The sequence below is a fragment of the Haplochromis burtoni genome, unplaced genomic scaffold (assembly GCF_018398535.1).
Source record: "Haplochromis burtoni strain Fernald_Lab_line unplaced genomic scaffold, NCSU_Asbu1 Contig_9, whole genome shotgun sequence".
Classification (NCBI taxonomy): Eukaryota; Metazoa; Chordata; class Actinopteri; order Cichliformes; family Cichlidae; genus Haplochromis; species Haplochromis burtoni.
This window is the reverse complement of record NW_024582370.1, coordinates 5,209,470-5,234,376: the sequence shown is the minus strand read 5'-3', so window position 1 is coordinate 5,234,376 and position 24,907 is coordinate 5,209,470. Positions and strand designations below refer to the sequence as shown.

At 41.1% G+C, this 24,907-nt stretch overlaps 1 protein-coding gene across 1 annotated transcript in view; it reads left to right on the top strand.

The window, feature by feature from the left end:
• The first annotated feature begins 1,781 nt into the window (after positions 1–1,781).
• Positions 1,782–24,907, top strand: part of LOC102301181 (contactin-3) — a 44,548-nt gene continuing 21,422 nt past the window's right edge. The window contains exons 1-14 of the mRNA XM_005914988.3: positions 1,782–2,354; positions 4,967–5,106; positions 5,872–6,007; positions 11,985–12,160; positions 13,978–14,073; positions 14,235–14,438; positions 15,287–15,389; positions 16,067–16,251; positions 17,120–17,256; positions 18,271–18,400; positions 18,887–19,037; positions 19,315–19,442; positions 20,716–20,885; positions 22,243–22,360. Coding sequence (XP_005915050.1) covers positions 5,052–5,106; positions 5,872–6,007; positions 11,985–12,160; positions 13,978–14,073; positions 14,235–14,438; positions 15,287–15,389; positions 16,067–16,251; positions 17,120–17,256; positions 18,271–18,400; positions 18,887–19,037; positions 19,315–19,442; positions 20,716–20,885; positions 22,243–22,360 — 1,789 coding nt within the window. The 5' untranslated portion in view covers positions 1,782–2,354; positions 4,967–5,051. The remainder of the gene's footprint in view (positions 2,355–4,966; positions 5,107–5,871; positions 6,008–11,984; positions 12,161–13,977; positions 14,074–14,234; positions 14,439–15,286; positions 15,390–16,066; positions 16,252–17,119; positions 17,257–18,270; positions 18,401–18,886; positions 19,038–19,314; positions 19,443–20,715; positions 20,886–22,242; positions 22,361–24,907) is intronic.

The window sequence follows — 24,907 nt, the reverse complement described above, 5'->3', positions numbered from 1 at the left end:
CTCATTACATTGGTTTTCTGGTACATGTATACTTGAGTCCTAATGGCTCTCACCAACCCCACATATTATGACAGGTAGCCACTCCTATCTCAAAAGCTTGCACAAGTCCACCCACCTTTATGCCGCCTGTTTAGCGTAAAATGGAGGCTTGTTGAAATAAACAAGTAAATGATAAAGAAAGTTAAAAACAAGGCAGAGCAGAACTAATTTTCTTTTTCTTCTTTAACACTTTGTGACCCCTGGTGGTAGAAAATCTGTTCTTCCTTAAAGGAAATAAATATCAAGAACAAAGAAAAACAAATAAGTCATAAATAGAAGTAATAAATAGCATAAGTTTGGTCCTATTAGGGTCTTTGAACATTTGAAGTTTGCTGAAAATAGGACAAGTAAAGTCAATTATTAGGCAGGCTAATAGCACAAATTTGCTTGAAAGACATTTAATTCACTGTCTTCTCCCTGCAGACCTTGATTTGGAAGTGAAATCGCTCCTCCTCAGAGAAAGAAAGGAAACAGACCCGAGGAAAGGCAACTGACGAGTAATTCCTATTAGACAAACATGCAATGTTACAGAGCAAAAGAGCAAAATTGCAGATTATCCCCTGATGTTTGACAAAGTAATTATTCTCTTTAACAGAGGGTCTCTGGGGTATTATATACTGTTTCTATATTTAGATGCATTAAGCTTTTCTTTTTATATTAACCTATAAAAATCAAATGACAGAGAGAGCACAGGTGGAACTAATAACATTACCAAGTGCTACTGCAATAAATCACTCCAACATGATGCAAAGTAACTACACAAATAAAATCAACCATTTTTTTTTATAACTGCACCTGTGCGCTACCTATTACAACATGTCAAAATATCTGCTCTGAGACAAAGGTGGACATATATTTTCACTACTGGTGTGAGAACAAAAATTCTGTTTTGGACATTGTTAAGCGAATAGTTCGGCATGGTTTTCAAAAACTCTTTCAGAAAAGATGTGAATACTGGATGAATGAGTAGAGAGAGCCAGCAGCTTTTAAGCTCGTTTAACACAAAAACAGAAGTGACATGTTTAAAGCTCAGTAATTAACACTTTGTCGTCTCCTTTGTTTAATCTGCACAAAAACGGCAGTGTAAAAAAACACAAGTTGCTGCTCCTGCCTCGTTTCAATCTCATTGTGGTTTAGGAGGTTTGGTGCACTGTGTTACCCCGAACCAGAGGCTCTCTGCCTCCTCACTGTAGCTTCATTGTTAATGGATAGATATGTTTCAGAACCTTCCTATCTATCTATCTATCTATCTATCTATCTATCTATCTATCTATCTATCTATCTATCTATCTATCTATCTATCTATCATTTTTGGCTTTTTGTATTTGTACACTTTTACACATTTTTTCCTTATTTATTTGTCTAATATGTCTCTAATTCTGTAACATGTGAATTTCTCCCATTGGAATTAATAACGTCTGTTTTGTGTCTTTATCTATCATTCTCAAATTAAAGTTTTCCTATGCAGCGGTATAAATTAAAGAAGTCTGGCCCCGTGTACCAAAATAAAATAAACTTCCTGATACTTGTACAAAGCTACTTGTCATTTTAACTGTTTATCCAAGTTTTGTGTTTGTTTTCTGATTAATGTTTTCTGTCATTTCTAAACACTACACAAACAGGCACTGTGGGAGAATTAGCTTAATTTAAACTAATGTCTGTAGGCTGCACGTGTGCCAGGAGGACTGTACCAAATGAAGACGCAGGGGGGCGCAGTTCCCCGCCAGGTGCGCCTTCTTCCCTGCATCCCTCCCCGCACCACCTTCCCATCCCATCGCTGCACGTTCTGGCTGCTTTATCGACCTTCTCCCCGCCGTGCAGCCCACTCCTCCTTCCTTCGCGGGGAGAGCGGCACTCTGACGCGCACAATAAATCATCCTCGCGAGGTTCCTTTTTCAAGCCCCATTTCATACTTACTCGCACTGGAGCGCAGACACGGGCGAGAGTCAAGCCTCGTAACTGTGGATGTAGCAAATGTGATTCAGCACAGCAAACAACGTGGGTGTTGTGCGTGCGAGCGCGCGCGCGCGCGTGTGTGCTTTTTCTTTTTTTCTTTTCTTTTCTTTTTTTGGTGGGGAGTGGAGGAAACGGAGGAGGAGGTGGGGAGAGAGCAGCGATATGAAACGCGTGTGTTTATGTCTCCTTCGTTACCCGTTATCTGTGACTGACCACCGGCTCAGTTTCACCTGTACGAACGACCTTGCAATTGCGACCGAAATTCTTCTAACGAGGTTTCCATGGAGGAGCAGTTTGTCGTTTTATCCGTGAGGGCTGAATTTGGTTCCTATTGGTGTCAAGATATTTCGGGATAACAGGTAAGACTGTGTAATTTATATAAATAGCGACGGGCATGCTGTTGCCACCACGTCGGCCTGTTTTTATGCTGTTCCCGACTGCACCGTCCGCTCCTAATGCCTTTTATTTGAGAATAATTGTTTGTTTTAGACTCGAGCAACGTGACGTGACCTCCCAACTGCGGCCAATTCCTGCACACTGAGCAGGCTGATTTATTATTTTTTTTAAAGAGGCAATCTAGAAAGAGGAGACTTCTTTTTCTTTTCTTTTTTTTTTTATTAAGGAGTTGGCTCCAACATGCCTGCCTTTCTTTGTCAAAGTGATGTAAGGGGTGCAGTTAGTCACAGCCTGGCATTTCAGCCCCCTAACTGCTCCTGTGGTACTTACCTGGTGTGGTGCCACACTGCAGCTCACCCCGTGAAATAGAGCTAACCTACAGGCCAAAGACCAGTACATTTTTTAAGGGCTGAATGGGGCTTGGGTGGACTTGCATGCACTAAAACATAGAAGAAAGAAAAGTAAGAAACGTGTAATTACGGTTCTTTTGGCTGTATTTTAAGTAAAAAAAACAAACAGAAAAACTTCAGAAGTAGCAGTAATTATGGGCTTTGTCCTTTATGCGATCCACTGAGTGCAAAGGTGTACACACACACACACACACACACACACACACACACACACACACACACACACACACACACAGTTTCTACCTTGCAGCGTTCACAAGGTAATTGCATACTTTAATGCCACAATGTCAGCTGAACAATCTGTGATGAATGCAGCTCAGGCCTTCAAACTAAGTACACTCCTACTCTTTCCAGCTGGGCTGTTTGTTCAGTCAGCATGTTACTTGGATGCAGGCAGAGTGTGATGTAGGTGGTAGATATGTGTTTATACATTTATTCCTTTTTTAAGTGTCAGTTAAGCCAGTGGTGTATTGGTTCCAGAAAGTACCCTCCTTGATTGAGACCGATCCCCCCCAAAGCTTTCTCACCACCTTCTGTCACCATCCTGTTAGCACCATTATTGCAAGCAGTGTGAATGTGTGCTTATGTGTGTGTGTGTGTGTGTGTGTGTGTGTGTGTGTGTGTGTGTGTGTGTGTCTGTGTGAGTGGGTGGGTGGGTCAGCTTGCATCTGTGTGTGGACAGCTCTATACAGCATGTGTTACACTGGTGTAATTCTCTAATCCTCCAATTTGCATTTTTAAACGATTTATTGGATGTGTAGGGGGAAAAAAGGAACACATGTAACTCAGAGCCATCCCTGTAAAACCCCGCTGCAAATGCAAACCATGCAACATGCGAAGTTGACTGTACTGTAATACCCTCCATACCTTTTACACACACCAATTTTCAGTCTTGAGATGCCAGCACTTTACACTGTGGGCCTATTACTGAGGTAAGGCATGCAGGAGTCTTCTAGAGAGGAGGCATACCAATCCAATTTAGCAGACTTTGGGAAGGGGGGGGGGGAGAAAACATGAAAGGTAGGAAATAAAATCTTGGCTGAGACCCCAACGTGTCTGATTTGACATGCAGGCAGCTAACAAACAATTAGACCCTCCATAAGTAGCACTCTGAACCAGACTCGCCTTGGGATTAGACCACAAATGAGCCACACGTCACAGTTTATGTCTTCTAAATGGAAAGTGAGGGTATGTGTGTGTGTGTGTGTGTGTGTGTGTGTGTGTGTGTGTGTGTGTGTGTGTGTGTGTGTGTGTGTGTGTGTAAGCTGGCTGGCTGTTACATGTGTTTCGTACATGGTGAGAAAGCAACTTTAGTGTGTAGGTGTGTGTGGGCTGTGTGACATTTAGCAGATTGATGTTATTATCTGCCCCTGCCCTTAATACGGCCGCAACACCACTTGAAGAAACTTGTATTTTCAGATCCGACTTATTCATATACGCTTCCCTTTTATGCGTGCGCAGAGTAATGTACACAAATCTTCCCATACGCTGCGCACTCGTAATATGTGTATGTGTGTGTGTATGAGACCGCTCCCTTATTTGCTGTGTTATTGCCTGCTCTTCATTGTGTGTATGTTTGACATTTTGTAATTGCATCATTACGCGCTCAGTCCCCTCCTGCAAGAAGCGCGCGCATCGCAATTTGCAACACATGCTACAAGCAGTCAGACTCTTGCCCTTGATTACGGACCTGGGTGGAATGGCTTCCTCATCAGGCTGTCTTGATTCACCCCAGCATGTGGGAAGACACATGCTGCTGTGGGTGAATCTAATTGATTGGATGGCACCCAATTCCCAGGTCCAAGTCTCCTCAGGCAGCCAGAGAGTGAATCTGTCCAAGTGAAGGATGAGCCTAGGCGTTGGTTGCTCCTCTAATAGATTGGCATGGACTTCCTCCCATATGCCTCTGGTATCACCCTCAGACATCTCCGGGTTCAAGTTGGCCACACTACAGGGCGCAAAGTGACATTGCCTGGATCATTGCTGATTAGAGATGTGAGGGCTATCCGGCACCAAACTGTTCCTCCAGTTTTACAGTGATTATGTTTCCGCTGACAGAAAAATTCTGACACTTCCCCTGTCTTAGCTTGATAGGTGATTAAAAGATGTTACGCTGTCAGTGGTGGAGTTTTTGGTATTTTACAAGGAGATTCTCGTTTCAACAGGTCAAGCTCCTCTCTCTCTCGGAGAACACAAGTGCCATTTCAAAGCTTATTGGATGAAAGTCTCATTTACCCCTGGCTGCCAAATATGACGTTGCCATGGAAACAGCTTCTACTGTTATCAATCATCGACTGTTTGACAGGTAAACTACCTTTTTTTTTTTTTTTACGAGTGATGGATTTTTGGGGGGGTTTCTGGTGCGTGCGCACGTGTGTCTGTGTGTGTGTGTGTGTGTGTGTGTGTGTGTGTGTGTGTGTGTGTGTGTGTCTTCACGTTTGGACATTTACAGCTGTGGAATGAGACAAAAATAGTGTCAGAGAGGATGATGGCTCAGGTTTATAGGAGCACTCTGCAGTATTGGCTTCCACTCACAATCCAGACACAGTACTCTCAATCTTCGTCATCACTTTCACCTGATGATGAGGCGTTTTACTTTTCTTTTCTTTTTTCACTTAGTCAAAAACACTTAAGTAACATAAAAAGAGAGCAAAGGTTTCCCCTTCTGCTGGGAATGATTTTCTATGAATAATAATCATGTAATGTTTGTATTTACCAAGCATAGACAAAAAGTTTGTTAGTAAATGATTAAAAAAGTTTTCTTGTGAATTTGTTAAACTAGAGGTGTGTATTTTATTTTTTTTAATGCTGGAGCAGTGACACTTTTAAAATGACAGAAATGGCTTCCTGGTACCGGGGAACGCTGTGAGAAGTTCATTTTTTAAAAATCTATTTGTTTGCAAGAACACTTTGCAACACCCGCAAAGATATGAGACTCGCTTCCCTGTTTTAAAAGCCTCTTTATGACACTTTTCCATCTAAGAAAAATCAGGTAATAATGGAGTCCCGACTCCATTACAGTGATTTCTATTCTGTCTTCATGCTCACGCTGGAATTGTGTCTCTGTCAGATTGCCTGGACAGTGGATCATTCCATGGTCCGAGATGGAGAATGGAGCCGGGTGATTTGTTCATTCCCATTGACTCCATAGAAGAGGAAGCTACTCTGACTTGTGACGCAAAGGGAACACCATCTCCTCAGTACAGGTAGGAGCACATTCACGTTTAGGTTTTTATTCTTCAGGTTTTCAAAAATGTTAGTTTGGGGTAAAATGGGTGAAAGACTGATTTAGAAATCATTATTTGCAAGATTTCGTTGGGTTTAACGTAGCAGTCATTTATAAGAAGTCGAGCTCAGCAGAATCCCAGCAGCTCAGCTGATCTCAATGTTCGCCAACATCAGCTGACAGCCTTGCCGATGCTCTTCCATACATTTAACTGGCAAATCTCACTTAGGACACACTATTAAAGCTGCTTTAGCTAGCCCACGTTTGCCTCATTCCCCAATGTTTGCACCTGCAAGGCGCTTTGCAACCCACCTGCACCCCATCACTTCGTCTTGTGCTGTACCTGACTTATTAAATGTCCCATCTATAGTCACTGATGCATGACTCTGTGTTGGGTCCCGCTTGTGCTCACTTCCAGCTTAGTACATTCATTCACTCATGGGAGTGAGATGCCAGAACACAGCTTTCAAATATAAACTGATGGAAATAAAGATCCAGCGTCCTAACTGAACTGCAGTTCAGTTAGCACATTATCAACGCCGTATTGCTCTTTTGTTTAAAATAACACAGGCGGACTCGTTCTCCACCTCATGAGCAGTTACTTGCACTTTCTCCACTCTTTTGCTTTCATCACCGACGGTATTTTCTCAACTGTCAACGTCAAAAGAGGAGCTTGTTTAAAGTAAATGATTAGTTGAGCAAACATAAAAGCTGCATTGAGACATGATCGCAATCTAAATGGAAAAAGAAGATGAGGGAAAGGAAGAAGTGATGTACTCATCTGGATATTCTCAGTGACTTTTTACCCCAGAAAAGAAAAGTAATACAGATGCAGACACCTTTTTATACTCCTGGCTGCTCCCAGCTTGCCATTCTTGCAAAGCCAATTTAGATTATAGTTTTCATGTGGAAAAGCAAGCCGCTTTCCTTTCTATTAATTTTCTCCAAATTAGACTGAAATGCACATAGACACTCTGTGCAGCAGTGTCATTATGGCTTTACTAATTCATATTGACTAACACACCACCAATCTGCCTCTTGTCTTACCAGATAGTATCTTAGTGACACATGTGTAGCATCTTAATGATCGTCTCCTCTTATAAAACACAATGAGGCCGATGCAGGTTGCTAGACATCGGTTGGCACCAACAGACATTGATTACAAGTGTCTTTGGCATTCGACGTTGGAATTACTGCAGCACAGCCGGCGCAGATGAAATGAATGACAGTGGTGTGGAGTATGTACATTCATTATTTCAGGCTCTTCACATTCCCCATCTAAGACCAGGTATTTCCATGTACTGATTAAAGGTGAGATGAGCATGTTTAACGGGGTGTCTTGTCACGCTGGCTGTGCTGGGCTCTGTATGCCCTCAGCACCTCTCTGGCTCCTCTCTTGAAGTGTAAATGGGCTCACACTGCTCTCTCCCATCCCCCTTCTTCTCTTTTCCCCCTTTTCCCTTTCCTCTGCCACTCCTGTCACTCACAGAGATATGAGACTTTCATACTATGCGCACAGCACTGATTTAAAAACTCGTGGGAGAAAATCAGATCTTCTATAGAAAAGCATCGTTGCTGCTGCAGGCTATAAAAGTTACACTGTGTGAGTGTCTTAAACGTAAACAGAAGGTGACTTGTCTACCCTTTACTTGACCTGAGGTTTGAAGTCTGTGGCTCTAGACCGGTAGATCATCCAGAATACTCGGATTTCTCTGTGGTCAGACAACATGTGTTCACAAAATGAGTTTCAAGCGGAGTAATTCAGTTTTCCAGTTGCCATTCAATCACCTGCCCTATGTTCGTGGCACCACTGAACAGCAGAGGCACTTCAGAGCAGGTCAAAAAGAGGTGAAAACGGTGGCTAAGGGATTAAGAGCTGAATGCAAGAGTGGACATGGACACCTACACAAACATGCAGGCATGTATCACTAGTCATTCCAGCCCTTTAGGTATTCATCGTAAGCCACAAGAGTAATAGGGTTAACCTCATTGCATACAGTGACCAAGCTGCATGTGTATTGATCGGCCACAACATTAAAACCACCTGCCTGATCTTGTGTAGGTCTGCCTCGTGGCGTCAAAGCAACACGGTCCCCTCAGAGCATGGATGTGGGATTTCTGGGGAAGTCCTGGCATCAGGATATTTGTAGTCAAGTCTTTCTTCGCCTTTCCGTCTCCAGCAACTTCATCATCTTGTTTATGTCTGTCTTTTCGCACAAATGTTTCTGTTATGCTTCCCTTTCTTGGCAAAGGAGATATTTTGCTTTATTTTTCAAAGTTATTTGAGGTTTCTGAAACCAGTGGGCAGTTTTGCCTGCCACTTCAAGTTTCTGCCCTTTTTATTGCTTTGTTTCTGCAGCACAGACGGTTCATGAAGAGTCATATTTCATTAGTTTAAAAAACAAAGGTGTTATCGAGCGCTTGCTTTTTTTTTTGTTCAAGTTGGTGGGAAAGCTGTCAATCAGGCTGTGGTGTCAAATAAACAACCACTCTCTCCTTTCCAGGATGTCCACATACACATATACCATAGATGTGAGAGCAAATTGATCTGCCAGTCTGCATTCTGTGTAAGCAATCTATGTGCAGCGCTGTGGAAATATTTCAGGCAGAGAGGCATTGGTTAAGTCACAAACTCATTGTGCAGCATGATAAACGTGCACTGATCAGCCATTAAAACCTCCTCTATTGTTTAGATGCATCAAAACAGCACTGACCTTTTTGGGCATGGATTCAGGACCTCTGAGTCTAGCTCATTGGTAGCAGATCCTCGAGGTCCGCTGGGTTAAGAGCTCTTATTGGATTGGGCATCCCACAGATGCTTGAACAGATTGGGATATGAGCCCTCAACTTTTCGAAATATTACCTGACGGAGGTGCATGTGAGAATGCAAATGTCCCACGCAGTGGGTTCTGGTTTGCACAGATTGTGAGAACAGCACAGATAATACCCTGGTGAATGCACAGCTAGCAAGCCCTATGTGCTGCCTTGTGGACGCTCTGCACAGGAAGATCTCTACTCTAAACCAAACTGAATATTTCCAGCATCGAGAACATGGCTGGCACGAGCGATCTCCATGTGTACTGCATGTGAGAGAAGACGGCATCTTCCCAAGTACTGCCAACTTTTTCCAGAGTTAATGTGTGAAAACGATTTTTGTAATACTCCCAAAATGTTCCCACCACCTTTTTTTTAAATGCAGTGGAGCGCATTGCTCTACTGAGGCTGGAGGAAGCCACTGCAATTGTCATGAGTCTGCAACCATGTAAAGCATTAAAGTAAAATCCACATGAATTCAGTGCATTTTAATGACCAGTGTTATTCCAATGTTGATATTGTTGCACCTGATCGCTAATTTTTCTTTAAGAATGTTTTCTTTTTCTTCTCTCTTTTACTGGGAAGCGAAACATATATGCTTTTGAAAAGTCATCCATTGTGTTTCCCACATGTCTGTTGCCACTTGTTGCCACTTAAGTAAAGCAAGAAAGGAAGTGTTTTGCTAAGTGAAAGAAAGGGTTATGTTTTTTTCTTAAAGACAAACAATGGAACATTCTTGAAAAGTGCTCTGTCCTTGAACCCATCAATGCTCAGCTTTTGAATAGCATTTAAAAGGAGATAGAGTTTTTGCGGGAATGAAAATGAATAATGAGACTTGCTTGAATCAATGAATTAACCTTAAGTTTTTAAGAGTTCTTTTAGGTGCTTCATTTATTTGATAGCACCGTCGTAACCTGCTTCACAGAGCTTCTTCTTTTTTTAATTCTTCCTCCTGCTAAGTGTTGGAAAGATATAATAAAGGGTGAAAAGGAGTTTAAAAGACCTCCTTTGATACATTGAGCCATTGTTACCTCTTGCCAGGTGGTAATGTTTAGTCCTGATGGGGAGTCAAAGGTGGAATAATATCACATTATGTAAATCTAATGTGACAGAGACGAGGTGATTATGGTTAGACTGATGATCATTGTCCAGAATGGCTTCTAAAACCTTTGTCCTCCGCTCCCCTTAAATAGCGAAGGACAGCTTTGTGTATGATACCCCTAGATTAAACTTTAATGATCCCTGTGGGGAAAATGGGATAACTGCAGCAGCAAGTAGTAGCAGAGCTAAATAAAGAAAAATGGAAAAAATACAACACCGTAAAGAAATTTGCACTTCAAGGTTTATGCAGACACAAAGGACATCTGTTAGGTGAGTAAATTAATGATATATAGACATGGCAGCATGATTACGGTACTGTTAGACTGCAGGTACAAAAAAATATGATTCGCTCAAGCAGCATACAGTCTCGAAAAACAAAGTACACTCTCTTTTAATCCTAAGGTGGTAAATTTCAGCAGATAATAAATTCATCGGGTCCTTATCAGCTTCTAAAGTTACTTAAATACAACCTCAGATGTAGAACAATATATGATATATTGTTTATTTATTTTAACAAAAATAAGCTAAAATGCAGAAACATTTTGGTTTCTGCAAAATGTTTCTGCATTTTGGTAATAACTATAACCACAATAACATGAATGAATAGTTTTTTGCGTGACTTTATCAGTCTCTCACATTGTTGTGGAGGAATTTTGATTCACTCTTCTTTACAGCATTGATTCAGTTCATCAAAGTTTGTAGACTGTTGTTTATGCACAGCTCTCTTAAGGTCCCACCACAGGGTTTCAGTCAGCTTGAAGTCTGGAAGAGTTCATTGTCGACTCACTGACAGCTGGTTTGAGGTGTTTGTGCTGATATTCGGCGTTTGGTTTTCTCCAAATGTGGCACAGTGCAATGTGGCCAAACAACGGTCTTGCCTGTCCTCAGGACATTGTTTCAGAAGTCTTGTGGTTTCTGCAGATGCAGCTTTGCAAACTTTAGCTGAGCAGCCGTGTGATTTTTAGGGAGAAGAGGGTTTTCTCCTGGCAGCTCTTCCAACCAAGCCATACTTGCCTTTTTCTAATTGAGTTGTCATGAACTTTAACTTTTAATGCTAACTCAGATGTTGCTTTGAGGTTTTTGCAGGTCACCTTTCTGACCTTGGGTGAATTTGCTGGCACTCCCACTCCTGGGAAGACTAGCAGCTGTCTTTATATTTTTCCACTTGTGAATAATCATTCTTACTGTAGAATGATGGACTTAAAATTGTGGGGGAATGTGCTTTAGACCCTTCCTAGTTTAATGGTCAGCAGCTTCTCCCAGATCACTGCTGATGTCTTTCCTCCTTGGCATTTTGCTAACACACACCTGAACTTTACAGACCAACAGACTGCCAAAAATCTTTCTTTTATAGAGGTGCTTACACTTGCTGATCATCACTTAATCAAGTGGACTGGATTAGCAGCACTTGGCTGTTTCTCATCCTCTTAATTCCTGGGGAATCAGTAAGGGTGTACTTAGTTTTTTCATGCTTCTGCATTTTGCTTGGGTGGGGATTTGTTTGTTTTTTTCAATATATAATGGCATGGCATAATATGTCGTCATCTGTTTGTCTGAGCCTGTAGTAACCTTGTATCAACTTTGAATCAATTAATTTTCATTGTGTCCTGATGCACGAGCCTTAGAATTTAAAGAGGGTGTACTTTCTTTTCAAATGACTGCAAGCAAAGTTTATCAAGTTGATGCACAGAACTGTCCATAATTTGCTGGCAGTCACACATGTATCAACTCCATTGTCCTTAACCCTGCCTGAACACAACACAGTTGTGTTTGCAGATTTGTTTGTTTTTAAGGAAGTTTAATCACAGCCGAAAAGAATCGTTGGCCAAAGTCCTAACCACAAGAGTTCATTTCAACTAGCAACCTTTTAAAATCCTCGGCACCATCGCAAATCACACCACATAAAGTGTATTATTCTTATTCCAAGTGAGTTACCACAGTGAATTGTGTTCTCCACTCACCTCCTGTCAGACCACCTTGGTTGGAAGGAAGAAGGGGACTGCGTGTTTTGCCAGGGACTGATGGTGTCTTTGCCCTCACAGATGGTCACTGAATGGGACTCTCATAAATCTGGGTCTGGATCGTCGGCGGCGTCTGTCTGGGGGCAACCTCATTATAAGCAGCCTGGACCGCTACCAGGATGTAGGGATGTACCAGTGTATGGCCTACAACACAGTAGGAGCTATCCTCAGCAGAAGAGCAAGTCTTCAGTTTGCCTGTAAGTTACAGTCAGAGTTTTAACTACAAAAAACCACGGGTGTGTAAATGCTCTTAACTACAAATAATGCAGACGTACACTAAAATGGAAGCGCTTTATTTGCAGTATTTATCAGCACGCAGCAAGTTCAGTGGGGAGCCGCATTAAATGTTAACGTAACATGGGAAGAATCTGAGTGCGATGACGCTTCCTTACTTATGGTCATGCAGACTAAGAGTTGCTATTTCACTTTGTGTTGTTTGCTTCAATCAGAAGTCATTCCAGTTTCGTTGCATGCACTCTGGGGTAAAGTAGTCTACCAAATTGCACAAGTAGTGTTTGAAGAATAACTTAATAAGGACTGGAGCCTGAAGAATAAAAAAAAAGAACAGAACACAGCATACCTGCACTTTTATGAAAAAGGAAGAACAAAGCAAATGAATATAAGCTGCAGTGCAAACTATACTACAATGCATTGCTACAAAAATAATAATTTAGGCAGTAAAAAAAATGTACTTTCACATCACGTTCCTGCTGGTGAAGCAGGTAAACAACTCAAATGAATAACCAAATGAATACTTATTACTTCTATACTATTCATTAAGGCTTCCTTTCATGCAGATCGCAACAAAGCGCCTTTTCACACCTTCACTCGGTGGTGGTATCTTGCCGTGCAGATGTTTTGGGTCTTTTTTTGACAAGCTTTTAAGATATGGGATGGTCAGAAAAAATGGAATAATGACATTTTAATAACTTAACAACAATGACTTGAGAATAATGACCGGATAATGGATAATCTAACCTCTCTGAAAAAAGTTTGAGTCATTTTATTAACCGTCAAAGGAGTCTCCAATGAAAAACTATAGTTCTTTTTCTTTTTCAGATTCTCTTAGCAATATTTGGATGCAACACAAAAGAATAATAACAAGAAAAAAATATTACTAGGTACATATACCTTAAGGTGTAGCTCAATAAAAAAAGTTTTCAGTCGTTTCAACTTTTTTCTTATAGTGTTATGAGCTCTTGCAGCATATCTCGTCATGGTATATTAATGTCTTGGTCCCCCTCAGGCAGTTTTTGGGCAGCTATTTTGAAACCACTATAAAATGAATAGAGAGAGATCCAAAAGTTTATTCTTACAATGGACAAACTCTACCTTGTAAAGCACTGATTTAAGAAAAAACTGTAAAGGTTGAAGTATGAAGTTTATAAATCCTCAAATTGTAATTCTGCTTGGCACATGCAAAGTTGCACAGCCTTACAGACTTCATCACGACTCAATTCAGAGTGCAGATGTAGCGAATGGCTCTCGCTCCTCCCACCAGAGCCTTGAACATATGCCAGGCTAATTTACACGATTCATACAGAGGCTATGAACCGTCATGAACCTCTTCTGTGCACGAGCCGCAGTTCAGCAACATGATTGGCTCGTGTGTTTACCTGTTCGGCCATCTCTGCTGCTGCAGGATAGATTTCTATTTGAGATTCTGTGCTAAGTCAAGTCTTGTGATTTCAGCGCTTACACAAACATGTACATAAATTAAGTTAGTGGCGGGTTTTCACATCCAAGTTCCTTTTTTTCACAAAATGGCATATCGCTCATATCTCATTCAGGCCCTGGGTTCAGCAGTCTGTCTAAACTCTTCTGTTTCAGAGCCTCACTTGTCTCAGTTGCTTTTGTTCTCCCTCAGGCCTTGCAGAAGTGCAATTTTCATTACAGCTTTCTTATGGGTTTGTGTCAGTGTCTTCCAGAAAGCTTTTACTCAGCCTCTTTTGCACTCCCCTGATATGTGACATCCTACAGTAAGCTTCCTTTTCATTTTTCCCCTCCCTGTCAGACTTAGATCATTTCAAAGTTCACACCAGAAGCGCAGTGTCCGTCCGAGAGGGACAAGGAGTGGTGTTGCTTTGTGGATCGCCCACTTCCTCAGGAGGTAAACTCTGCTGTTGTTTTGAGTCCTGCTGAAGTGTGATTAAAACATAATCTTGCTGCCACTGATTAGCCCCTTTTCTAATCACAGTTAATTCTCTTAATCACATTTAATATCAGAGAGCATCCAGGATCGTCTCATGCGCTTCCTTGTTTGCCTTCCAGACCTTACATATGCATGGATCTTCAATGAGTACCCGTACTTCGTTCAGCAAGACAATCGGCGCTTCGTCTCCCAGCAGACGGGAAACCTTTACATTGCCAAGGTGGAGCCCTCTGATGTGGGCAACTACACGTGTGTAGTGATGAACAGCATCACAAAGGGCAAGGTTCAGAGCTCCCCCACGTCTCTGATCCTCAGGACAGATGGTAAGACACAGCTTGTGCCTTTGACGTGACAAGTATTGCCTTTCAGCCTCGCATTATGGGCCTTTCATTTTAAGGTGGCTTTAATCATTACGCCAGCGAGAGTGCTCTTTATCTCGTTGTACCTCACTGAAGTTGAGTCACAGAGGGCTAATGCCTGTAAGTAAATAGTTGCTCCTCAATGTAGGCCAGCAAACAAAGCACCCAAATCTCTTCTTTGCTGACTTAGCTTCTCTTATAATTCGCAGTCCCTTTAAAAGCTTTCTCTTTGCTTTCACATGAATTCTCGGGCCTGTTCTCAGCAGCGTGTTGTTCTGTTCTCTGTTATGCTTTCATAGAACGAGTGAATAAAGATTGCCTTGGGAATGAATTAAACATAAGTCATACGTCAGTGGACCATTACATTGAGTGTTCTGGTGGTTCAGCCAGTTTCTACTCAGTGTACTGTACATGTAACTGCATAAATTTAAATCCCCTTGCATCACTTTCTGGTCGCGATCTTGAGTGCCTTTCCTGAATGCTGATATTAACAATGAAACACAACAGAGGTTAGGAACTGCCTACTCAAGCTTTGAAATAGCAGATTAAAAAAAAATCTCTAGATGAAAAATAATGCTCGGTGTATTTAAATTATTCCTCGCTGGGTTTTGGCTACACTCTGGTGACTGTACTCTTAAGCGATGCACGATTTTGAGTTTAGTTTACCCATGAGAGAGCGTTTGCTCATGTGCATTTCATTTTTTCCTCTGTTAGCTTTCCAGTGCTATTGTTTGGTCCATAATGCCAGCCGTAATGCTTGTAACTCATGCATAATGGAATACTGAGCAAGTTCTTGTGCTTGGTCCTCATAGGAGTGATGGGTGAATACGAGCCGAAAATAGAAGTTAATTTCCCAGACAATGTACCCGCCGCGAAAGGATCAACAGTTACGCTGGAATGTTTCGCCCTTGGGAAGTAAGCTGGATTTCCTCAAGCATGTTTTTAATCTTTCACTGTCTTTTCTTTCCATACAAGGAACATCTGGATTTCTAAGCAATTATGGTTCTTAGAGCGTGGCATCAAGCCACGATTGGTCTGAAAGCAACTTGTCGTTGGAATGGGTTAAGTCCAGACCAGGGATGTCAAACTCATTTTATATCCTGGGGGCACATACAGCCCACAGGAAATCTGTCAACATGACTCTTTGGGCTTAAATTGTAAGAAATAGGTGTGTAAAATTATCATAAATTATAAAACAAAGGTTTTGTCAAGAGAATGTCTTTTTTTTCTACTCACCCATTGTAAATAAAGACATTTCTGTAGTAGATAAGATCATTTAATTGTTTATCTGGTACTTCATTACTTTGTTTTAGTATGAATGACAGTGGGGGAGGTCTTCATCAGTGGGAAAAGCTGTAAAATGTATAAAAATAAAGTTAAAGGTCTCCAAAGATTATTTTCCAAAACCACTCAGCGGGCCAGATTGGAGTCTTTGCTGGGCCAATCTGTTTTGACACCCGTGGTCTTGACCATTTATCAGCAAAACGAAAAAAATAAGTTCTGCAGTCCATCTGACGCTTTATTGCTACAGATTGTTACAGACACCTGCACCTGATTCCCCGCTGAGCTCTTCCTTCGCATGTGTCTCACAGCCCCGTCCCAGAAATCACCTGGAGGAGGGCCAACGGCGTTCCCTTCCCCAGCAAAGTCAAAATGAAGTACTCGAACGCCGTGCTGGAGATTCCCAGCTTTCAGCAGGACGACACGGGCGGTTACGAGTGCGTGGCCGAGAACAAGATGGGGAAGAACACAGTCACCGGTCGGCTGGCTTTTTATGGTACTGCGACTTTTGTTTGAGTTTTGAGACGACGCCACAGACAATTGAGTTAGACAAAATGGGTAAACAATCAATATCTCTGCTTCTTTCAGCAACGTCGACAATTGTCACGTCGTTAGACTTTGTAAATGGCAACAATTGTAATGTGATCGTTTAAAAGCTATAAGTAATTTTATAATAGCAAGAGCTCATTGTTATACACGCTACTTTAATGCACACACAAATCTCTGCCTTCTTCCTGCATTTTAAGCGTTTCACTGCAGCTATTACATTTTGGGTTCTTGGCTTGCTTCAGCCGCTGTGTTTTCCTGTGAATCTGTGAAAGAGGGAAAAATGACACTTGTGAAATTGGAAGTGACAGTATGTACAGTGCCACCGAAGTGAGCTGTGCTTATTATGAGCATTGCACTCATGAAACCCATGAAATTTCCTGAAAGCTGTAAATATATGAGAGACTTAGGGGGGGTTGTGTGCTGGATGGGAAACAAGCAGGACCTGACGTTTATTATACGCAGAATTAAGGTGACAGTTTGGGGGGGTGAGTGCTGGTATCGGGTGCTGTTCGCCGGTCATGAGAGCTTCTTCCTTTGTGGTTCGGGTTTTAATGTTAATCTTTGGGTTGCCTCGGGCTGCTGACACATTTAAGAGATGTAACTGATAGACTGAATTCAATTTTCTCTCCTCTAGCCTCTTAAAGGAAAACCCATTGACGACCCCCCCCCCCCCCTAATTTGGGCTGCCAATCTGCACACGCTTTCCTTTGAACTTATTTAGATGCAGCTTATTTAATATGATAATGCTCCTTCCTCGAAATCTGCCCTCTGGTTCTTGTCAGATAATTCACTCGAGGATAATTCTGTGTCCTCAGCAAAGCCTCAGTGGGTCCAGACAATGAAAGACACGGCTCTAGCCATTGAGGAGAGACTTTACTGGGAGTGTCGAGCCAACGGCAGGCCCAAACCCTCCTACACGTGGCTGAAGAACGGCCAACAGCTCCTCTCAGAGGTAAATTACCGGCTGTCGTCTGCCACCTACAAGTGTTTCATTTTAAAGACTTAATCTTCAGCTTCAGCTCTTCCTTTCATTTCCGAGAGCCTGGCATAAAACACACTGCTGTTTTCCCGAGTGTAATTCAGAGTGCGATGAGAGGAGAGGGTAAACATCTTACTAAGGTGTGCCAGTGATGAGACATGGATGTAACTGTCTCGTATTCTGCTTTACCTTGGCAGATTACAGAGTCTTAGAAAGTGGATGTGTACGGCTCCCGAGAGATTGCTCTATTTTATCTGAATGGAGTCAGTGCTTGTTTTTCATTATTCATGGTGCATGTTTAAGCTCCTTCATATTGAGGGACAATGGGTTTAATCTTCTGTGAAATATACTGTATATAGCACTACACCTAACTCTAGACCACCAGAGAAATACATGTGGTCTTGCATATTTTGAGATTTTTAAATTTGGCTGACCTCGATATGCCTCTGACACTTAATTTCTTACCTCTTACATGCATTATACTGTAGCAATAACCATCCTGATATTGTTCAAATCTAATGTTTAAATATCCTTCTTTTATTTGAGGTTTATTGTTTTTACTGTTGTACGATTCAGAATATGATTTTCACCATGAAAGTTGCATTTTTATCTAATTTGTTTCATATTTATAGTACAGAATATAGCTAATGATTAAAAAAAAACACTAGTAGGTGCTGTACTGTATATGGTTAATACTGAGAAAATAAATGAAAAAGTGCAGATATAATACAAAAAGCTCAAATATTGCATAGACTGGACCAAAAGTGCACAGGATAGGGAAAAAAATGAATGTTCCATACTTAGAAAACAAAATTGTGCTTTGTGCTCATAGCGATAAATTATTTTGCAACAGCATCCCGATTTGATCCGCGTCCATTGACAGCACCTCTAAACAAATCCAGCACTTGCCAGAGCGCGCCGCAGAAAGCAGAAGCTACCTGTAAGTGTAAGGAGAATAATTGCTTTCTTTCAACCTTTTCTTCACAGGACAGGATCCATGTGGAGGACGGAGTCCTGTCAGTGTCTGCGCTGACCCTGTCTGACGCTGGCATGTACCAGTGTGTGGCCGAGAATAAACACGGTGTCATATATTTTGCTGCTGAACTAATGGTTTTAGGTAGGATGGCATTTATCTCTCTTCTAAATCCTCAAATCTTTGTTGCCAAAAGGATCTTAAAGGTCATCTTTCTGTCATTCTTAAAGGTTGTCTGGATTAGCAGATAATAGGGTCAATGTGGATGTTTTTGTGGGGTCAGACACATTTAGATATATATATTTTTTTCCCCTTTACTTTGATGTGGGGATGAAGATGGTGTAATAGATGCCAAACTCATAGCTGAATAGTAAACATGAACTTTTACTGCAAAACCAATTAAAAGTTATAACAATATTTTCTGCTTCTTCTTTTATTAATACATAAAACTGGCTAAAAAACACCGTTACAGCGTCGATTTTTATGCCGGTTTGATTCGTCGGTTTTAAAAAACGATGTGTTTCAATTACTGTAAGATTTGATGATTTTCATGGATCAAACTGGTGCTTGAAATGCTCAGTGAGATTTGCTGCAGTCTTGCACTAACGCCAGTTTGCTGTTTCCCACCAGCTTCTCCTCCAGACTTCACAGGGAACCTCCTCAGAGCTTTGCTCAAAGCCAAGACAGGAACTACAGTGACTTTAGAATGTAAACCCCAGGCCTATCCCATCGCTAGCATTTTATGGAAGAAAGGCAACCTGCCAATCCACACAAATGACAGGTAGTAACAGGGTTAACGTTATTCTGAAAAAGTCAATGTACACAGTTTAATAGGCTTGTTTTTTCCGTATATAAGCCAGTTATCTATCCCAGCTACACTTAAGCCATCTTTGGTCTAATCAATATTCACCACACACACACATGCTGCCTAACTGGAAGATGTCCATTATGTAGAATGCTGAAAAATCCAGAAGTCGGTGTTTATCTGATGGTAAAATGAGTCTTTGTTCTTGGCAGTCGGATTGTAAACTGCTCTCACTGTTTGTGTACTCCTATAGGATCACACTGTCCCCAGATGGAACGCTGAGGCTTGCCAACGTGAGCAAGTCTGATGCAGGCAGCTATACGTGCTTTGCTAGGAATAGATTTGGCATGTCAAGTACAACTGGAAGGCTCCTTGTTACCGGTAAGCTCTCCTGTTAAATAGCAGATTGTTTGTGCGCTCCACTTAGTAAGCAGAATTTTATGCACACTATGGATTAACACACGAGAGCTAGCGTACAGCAAGGACCCGAGTCAATAACTTATAGTTAAATTTAAAAAAATAAATAAATAAACTTTGAGGTTTTGTGCTGAGTTGTGTGTCTATACTTTGTAAGGTCTCTAGTCTTGCGATTAAGTAGACTAAATATTTCAGATAATCATTTGATTGTTTTGTTTTTATTTGAAGGGATGTAATAAAAACAAAAAAACTTTACGCGTGCATTATTGAGTCGTTTTGTCCGGACGCATTTTGCAGCGGCTGCAGTAATGCGCTTGGAAGGCGTTTGACGAAACACTCGATCATTGTTTTCCTCAAAGCAGTTGAGGCAACCAATTTAGTGCAATAAATGAAAGTGCCCTGAGTGGAAGCGGTGAGCACATTAGTGAGGTGGTGTTACAGATGCTGTTATTGTTGAGCGTGTTGTTGTTTTTTTCATTGGAGTTGAATGTTCTGTGAGTTTGTTATTGGTTTTTATTAATGTGCTGAATGATATTGTCTGCCGCTGTAACTGCCAAGGCCAGTTATTTTTTTTGAAATTACCGGAGTATTTTTTCACAGCCGTAAAGCATTCGGAGGCACAGAGCCATGACCCACACATTGATTATTAGTAGCTTGAGAACTGAGGGGACGCTTTTTTTATCCCTTGACAGCTTCTCCAAGGTAAGATATGAGAGTACAAATCCACTTGCTTTGTGTTGTATCTTCTTGATTTGATTCCTGCCGTTCATTATCTTGACTTTTTGAAGCACAGGAGGCCAAATGATTGCTATAGCAGACTTTAAAGCAGCGCTCTTCATTTTTTATTTTTTTTTGTTGTTGTACTGGTTGTGCAGAGCAGCTCATTACATGAAGTTTTATCTGATCCATGGTGTATTGTAATTGCTATCAGGATTTCTGAAGATTATGTGAGCCGTTTTAGTGGTGGCAAGGCTGCATGTTATCACACATTATTTGACTGAGTTTTTCATGAGACCTTCCTTTATATACACAGACTGCTCTGCCTGTGACTCACTGTATTGCGGAGCATGATTTTTGTGTCTCGGGAAGTGTTGTGTCACTACTCTGCTCCTATTTCCTGAAAATCAACAAAAGGGCTGCTCATCTGCTGGAAGTGAAAAGTCTCATGTCTCACATAAGATTGCCACCCTCCCCTTTAGAAATGGCTGGCTCTCACGTTTTTATTTTTCCTGGGTAGATCCAACCAGAATCATCCAGGGGCCAGTGGACACAGAGATCATTGTGGGCGAGAGCATTGTGTTACCCTGCCAGGTCACCAGCGATCCCGTCCTTGATGTTTCTTTCTCCTGGGCCTTCAATGGACAGCTCATCGCCAAGGGAGACGGTCACTTTGAATTTGTGGGTGGGGTGAGTGACCCACAGCCGTAGTTTTTTTGTTTTTGTTTTTTCTTATGTGCGAATGGGCACTTGGCACCTCTCCCCATCTTGCTTCACTTCATCCCTGCCATTAGTTTAAAGGGACAGCTTGTGGTTTGACACCCTGGTATTTCTTGGAGAGATAGAGCATGGCAAGTTTTGCTGCATTTGCTGTTATACCATCCTTTTTCTTTTGCTATTTTAAATTTCTCTCTGGTGGCAAAGAAGGCTGGGGAAAAGTCTTTGGAATGAAGCGTTATTAGATCATTTAAGACCTCTTAGCTTCTAATTGTATTCTTGTGAATGGAAACATGGCAGCCGTCGTGTCAAAATACACTTCCTACATAGAAATCATCATGTAGGTAATGCGCTAGTTGCTCAGCCATTGTGACAGGTTGTCTTCTATTTGAGCACACTTCTCTTACTCTTGCTCAGTCTTCTGAAGTCATCTATTTTTTAATACGTTGGCTGGTCTCTTCAAATTCTGCTTTGACATGGCCTGCTGCACAGCCTCTTCATAACGGGAAGGAATACGTATTATTAGAGGTGCCTTGTAAAGGAATCAAAGCATGGCAGAGACCCAAACGACAAAACACTTTGAGAACATCCTCGCACCCTTTGAGATTAACCATTCTTCTTGGGTGTGTGTGTGTATGCGTTTGACTGACAATGTTCTTATCTGAAAAGAGACTCCTTCCCCAGAAATGCTCAAATGTCCCCAGTCCAAAGAGATTATCAACTTAACTTTGCTGCTTCAGGGAATTTAATTTCCATAATTAAACCACATTGGCTGTGCTGCCACGTTTTCCTGCCAAAGCCAAGAGAACGATTTCACCACTAATTTACCATTTTCTGCTTACGGGTGTCCTCTTAGATGAGAGCCTTTTCTTTTCTTTTTTTTGTTTTCTTCTCCAAATGAGCAAAAGCTGCCTGCTGTACTCAGTAGTAAAAGCTTATTTATGTAGTTGCTTGCAACAGGTCTTGAAGGTCACAGCACTGACCTCTGCAAAAGGCGGGTAAAGCAGTCGAGACCTTGTCAGACACAAAAACTCAATTTACTCTCTGTTGTTTTTGTGAATTTTGGCCTTTTTCTTTTTCATTCGAGCTCATGTTGAACAGCTGTTTGTGACCTGATACTGTATGTACACAGAATTTCTCCCAGAAACACTGTGCAGCCACTTTTCCTCAGCAATTTCCAAGCTAAGTACTGTAACTAAAGGATATGCAAACGGTTTTTAGAGCTGCTATTTACTGTGTCTTTATATATGCTTTGCTACCTTTTTTAATAAGCTGTCACGAGGTCCATTATCTTTCATGCTACATAAAGCTCTCTTTCCTCCTTCGATAGAGAACAGCAGGAGATCTTATGATCAGGAACATTCAGCTTTACCATGCTGGCAAATACATCTGTGTGGTGGACACGGACGTGGAGAGTCTATCAGCCGTGGCTGTATTGATTGTGAAAGGTAAGAAAAGCTCATCTCTGCTCTGCAGTCACCAATTAAAATAGGGCTTACAGCCAGGGATGTTTAATGGGTAAAAAAAAAAAAGGGAGAGAGAGAAATTAAAAAAGTAGACTCAACGTAAAGTGGATGATGGATGCAGCCTCAGTAAAAAGAAGTCAGTAGTCTTTAAGTGTTACTGAGCAGAGCAGTGTTAAAGAGATTTCAGAGAGATTACATCGCTATGCTTTGCTGAGAATTAAAATAAAAAATCTTTTGAGGCGTGCAGTTTTCGATAGGGTTTTTAAACTCAAATAGGTTTGTTTTAGATTGAGATTGCAGTGCAACCAAAGTGTCCATATTCTCATCAGAATCACCCTGGATATCATCAGAGTGTTTATTTCTACTACAAGGCGCTTCATTACATCAAACAGAGGAAGGCGCTTTCCTTTTCTCTGGCGCTCAGAGATGTTTTTGGAAGAAAACTTCACAAAACTGTGTGAAATTCTAAGAGTACGAGCCATACATTTTTTAGGATGTGTTCCTTTTTCTCCCTCTCCCTGTCTTTTAATGACCAGTTTTCAATATTGTTGCAGTGTACTTGACAGCAGAATGCTTACATGCCTGTCTGCGCTCACTCATGCAGTATGTATAGCTCCTAAGAGACATTATTGTCGAGAGCTACATTTGGCAGAACAAAATAACTTTTGTTATTTATTTCAGGGAGGGGTGTGTTTGTGTTGCTCGTGGAATTGGAGGAGGGATGTTTCGGGGTGGAATCAATACACCAAATAGCCCAGCAAATTGACACCACCCAAATATGCTAAATGTCAGATGAGGTGAGGGATGATTTTAGTGTCAGGATTTGAAAAGGTTGAATCCATAGCTTTATCTTGCAAGGATAACAAGTTGCTATTTAACTTGAGGTGCAGAAGCTCTTCTTAATAAGCATTTCTTTACGAATGACTGCGGACAAAGAAAAATGGGAAGTAATGCTGTTTATCCAGCTGGAGCAATATCAAGTCCAGGGAAATGGATTGGCCTCCTGACTGGAGACAGGAGACAGGAGTGTGACTCAAGATTGTGCATTATTTACACTTCCTGCTCGCGGCAGCTGTCACAGATGTCTCAAAGTTTAGATCGAATAGCTTCAAATTCTGGGTGGAAAACACGACATAAACCATTCAGCAAGCAAACGTTGACATCCCAAAATACAAAATATTAACGCAACGCGTGGAGTAGAAACCAACAGATAAGAGCCGGTTTTCAAATGCACCTTTTACATGGGTGAAAGCAGCAATGCAGTGATGATAAAATAGTCAATTTAAGAAAAATATCAAAACTAACAAATAAAAAACAGTGGCTTGACAGAAAAATGGATTAATGACAGTTTTACTGTCAAAGCACCAATGTGTAAGCAGCGGTTTGCATATAAAATAGATGTATTTGAAGTCATTTTCATGGTAACATGGGGCATTAAATTCTTCTTTATTTTCCAAAAACGGTGTTTCATACAGGTAAGACTCACCAGATATCTCATGATACAATATTATCACAACACTTAATGCACAATCAAATATTATTATTGCAGTATGAGCATTGCAATAACATATATTGTGAGTTATCAACATTTTTTTGAACTGCAAATGATGTCCTCAAAGTTAAACTTTGTCAATATCTGTTTTTCCAAGAAGATAAAGTTGTCACGCTGCAATTTTGTTTTTGTTTTTGTTTGTTTTTTTAAGGCAAAATTAGATCAAGCATACCAATCAAAGTACAACATTCAACTCTTTGACAGAGACTCATTCAGACTGATGGCAACATGTTACCAATAAGACAGCAATTAATTGCAAACCTTCGACATTCTTTCTGAGAGTGATTGCAGTCACTCCAAATCAGACTGCAACTGTTTGCAGAAAGGTTACCTCCTATCAGGCAACCTGTGCAATCACTTTGCAATCAAAATGTGTAGTGAGTGTGCAACATTGCTCTGTGCAACCATTTAGTCACCGGAAGCTGAAATCAGTCCCAGAATGTGAAGAAAATTCAAAACAAACAGCTGGCAGCTGCTTTTGTTAATTTTTAGATGTAAGCATGACTAACTCAAGATTTTAGTGCATGAAATTAGCCCTTTTGTATATAGTATTCACAGAATATTCAAATTTATGTAATAAAATATTGATATTTAGTGTCCTTGCATCGATAGAGTATCATAATACATGTCTTTGCTAGTACTTGAGATTTTTTCTAGTCTTTGTTTTTTGGGGGGAAATATAGGATAACATGCCTTTCTGGATGTCCTGCAGTTTAAGTGTTTGTCTTCAAACTGTTGTAGCTTGTAGCTACGTGTTATTAAATGAAAAGAGGTCATTTGGAAGGAAAGGAAATGTAGCTCACAGGTGTAAGTATTTACAGTTTGATCAAATCTAATAAGAACTTTAGAGCGGAGGCTCAGATGAAAGTGGAAGATAGTGACAGGACTAAACCCTGATGATGGTGGAGCAGAGTAATCAGATGAGTTCAGTTAAGGTACCCTGGACAACTCGTGGAAATGGAAGAAGCATTTGTGAT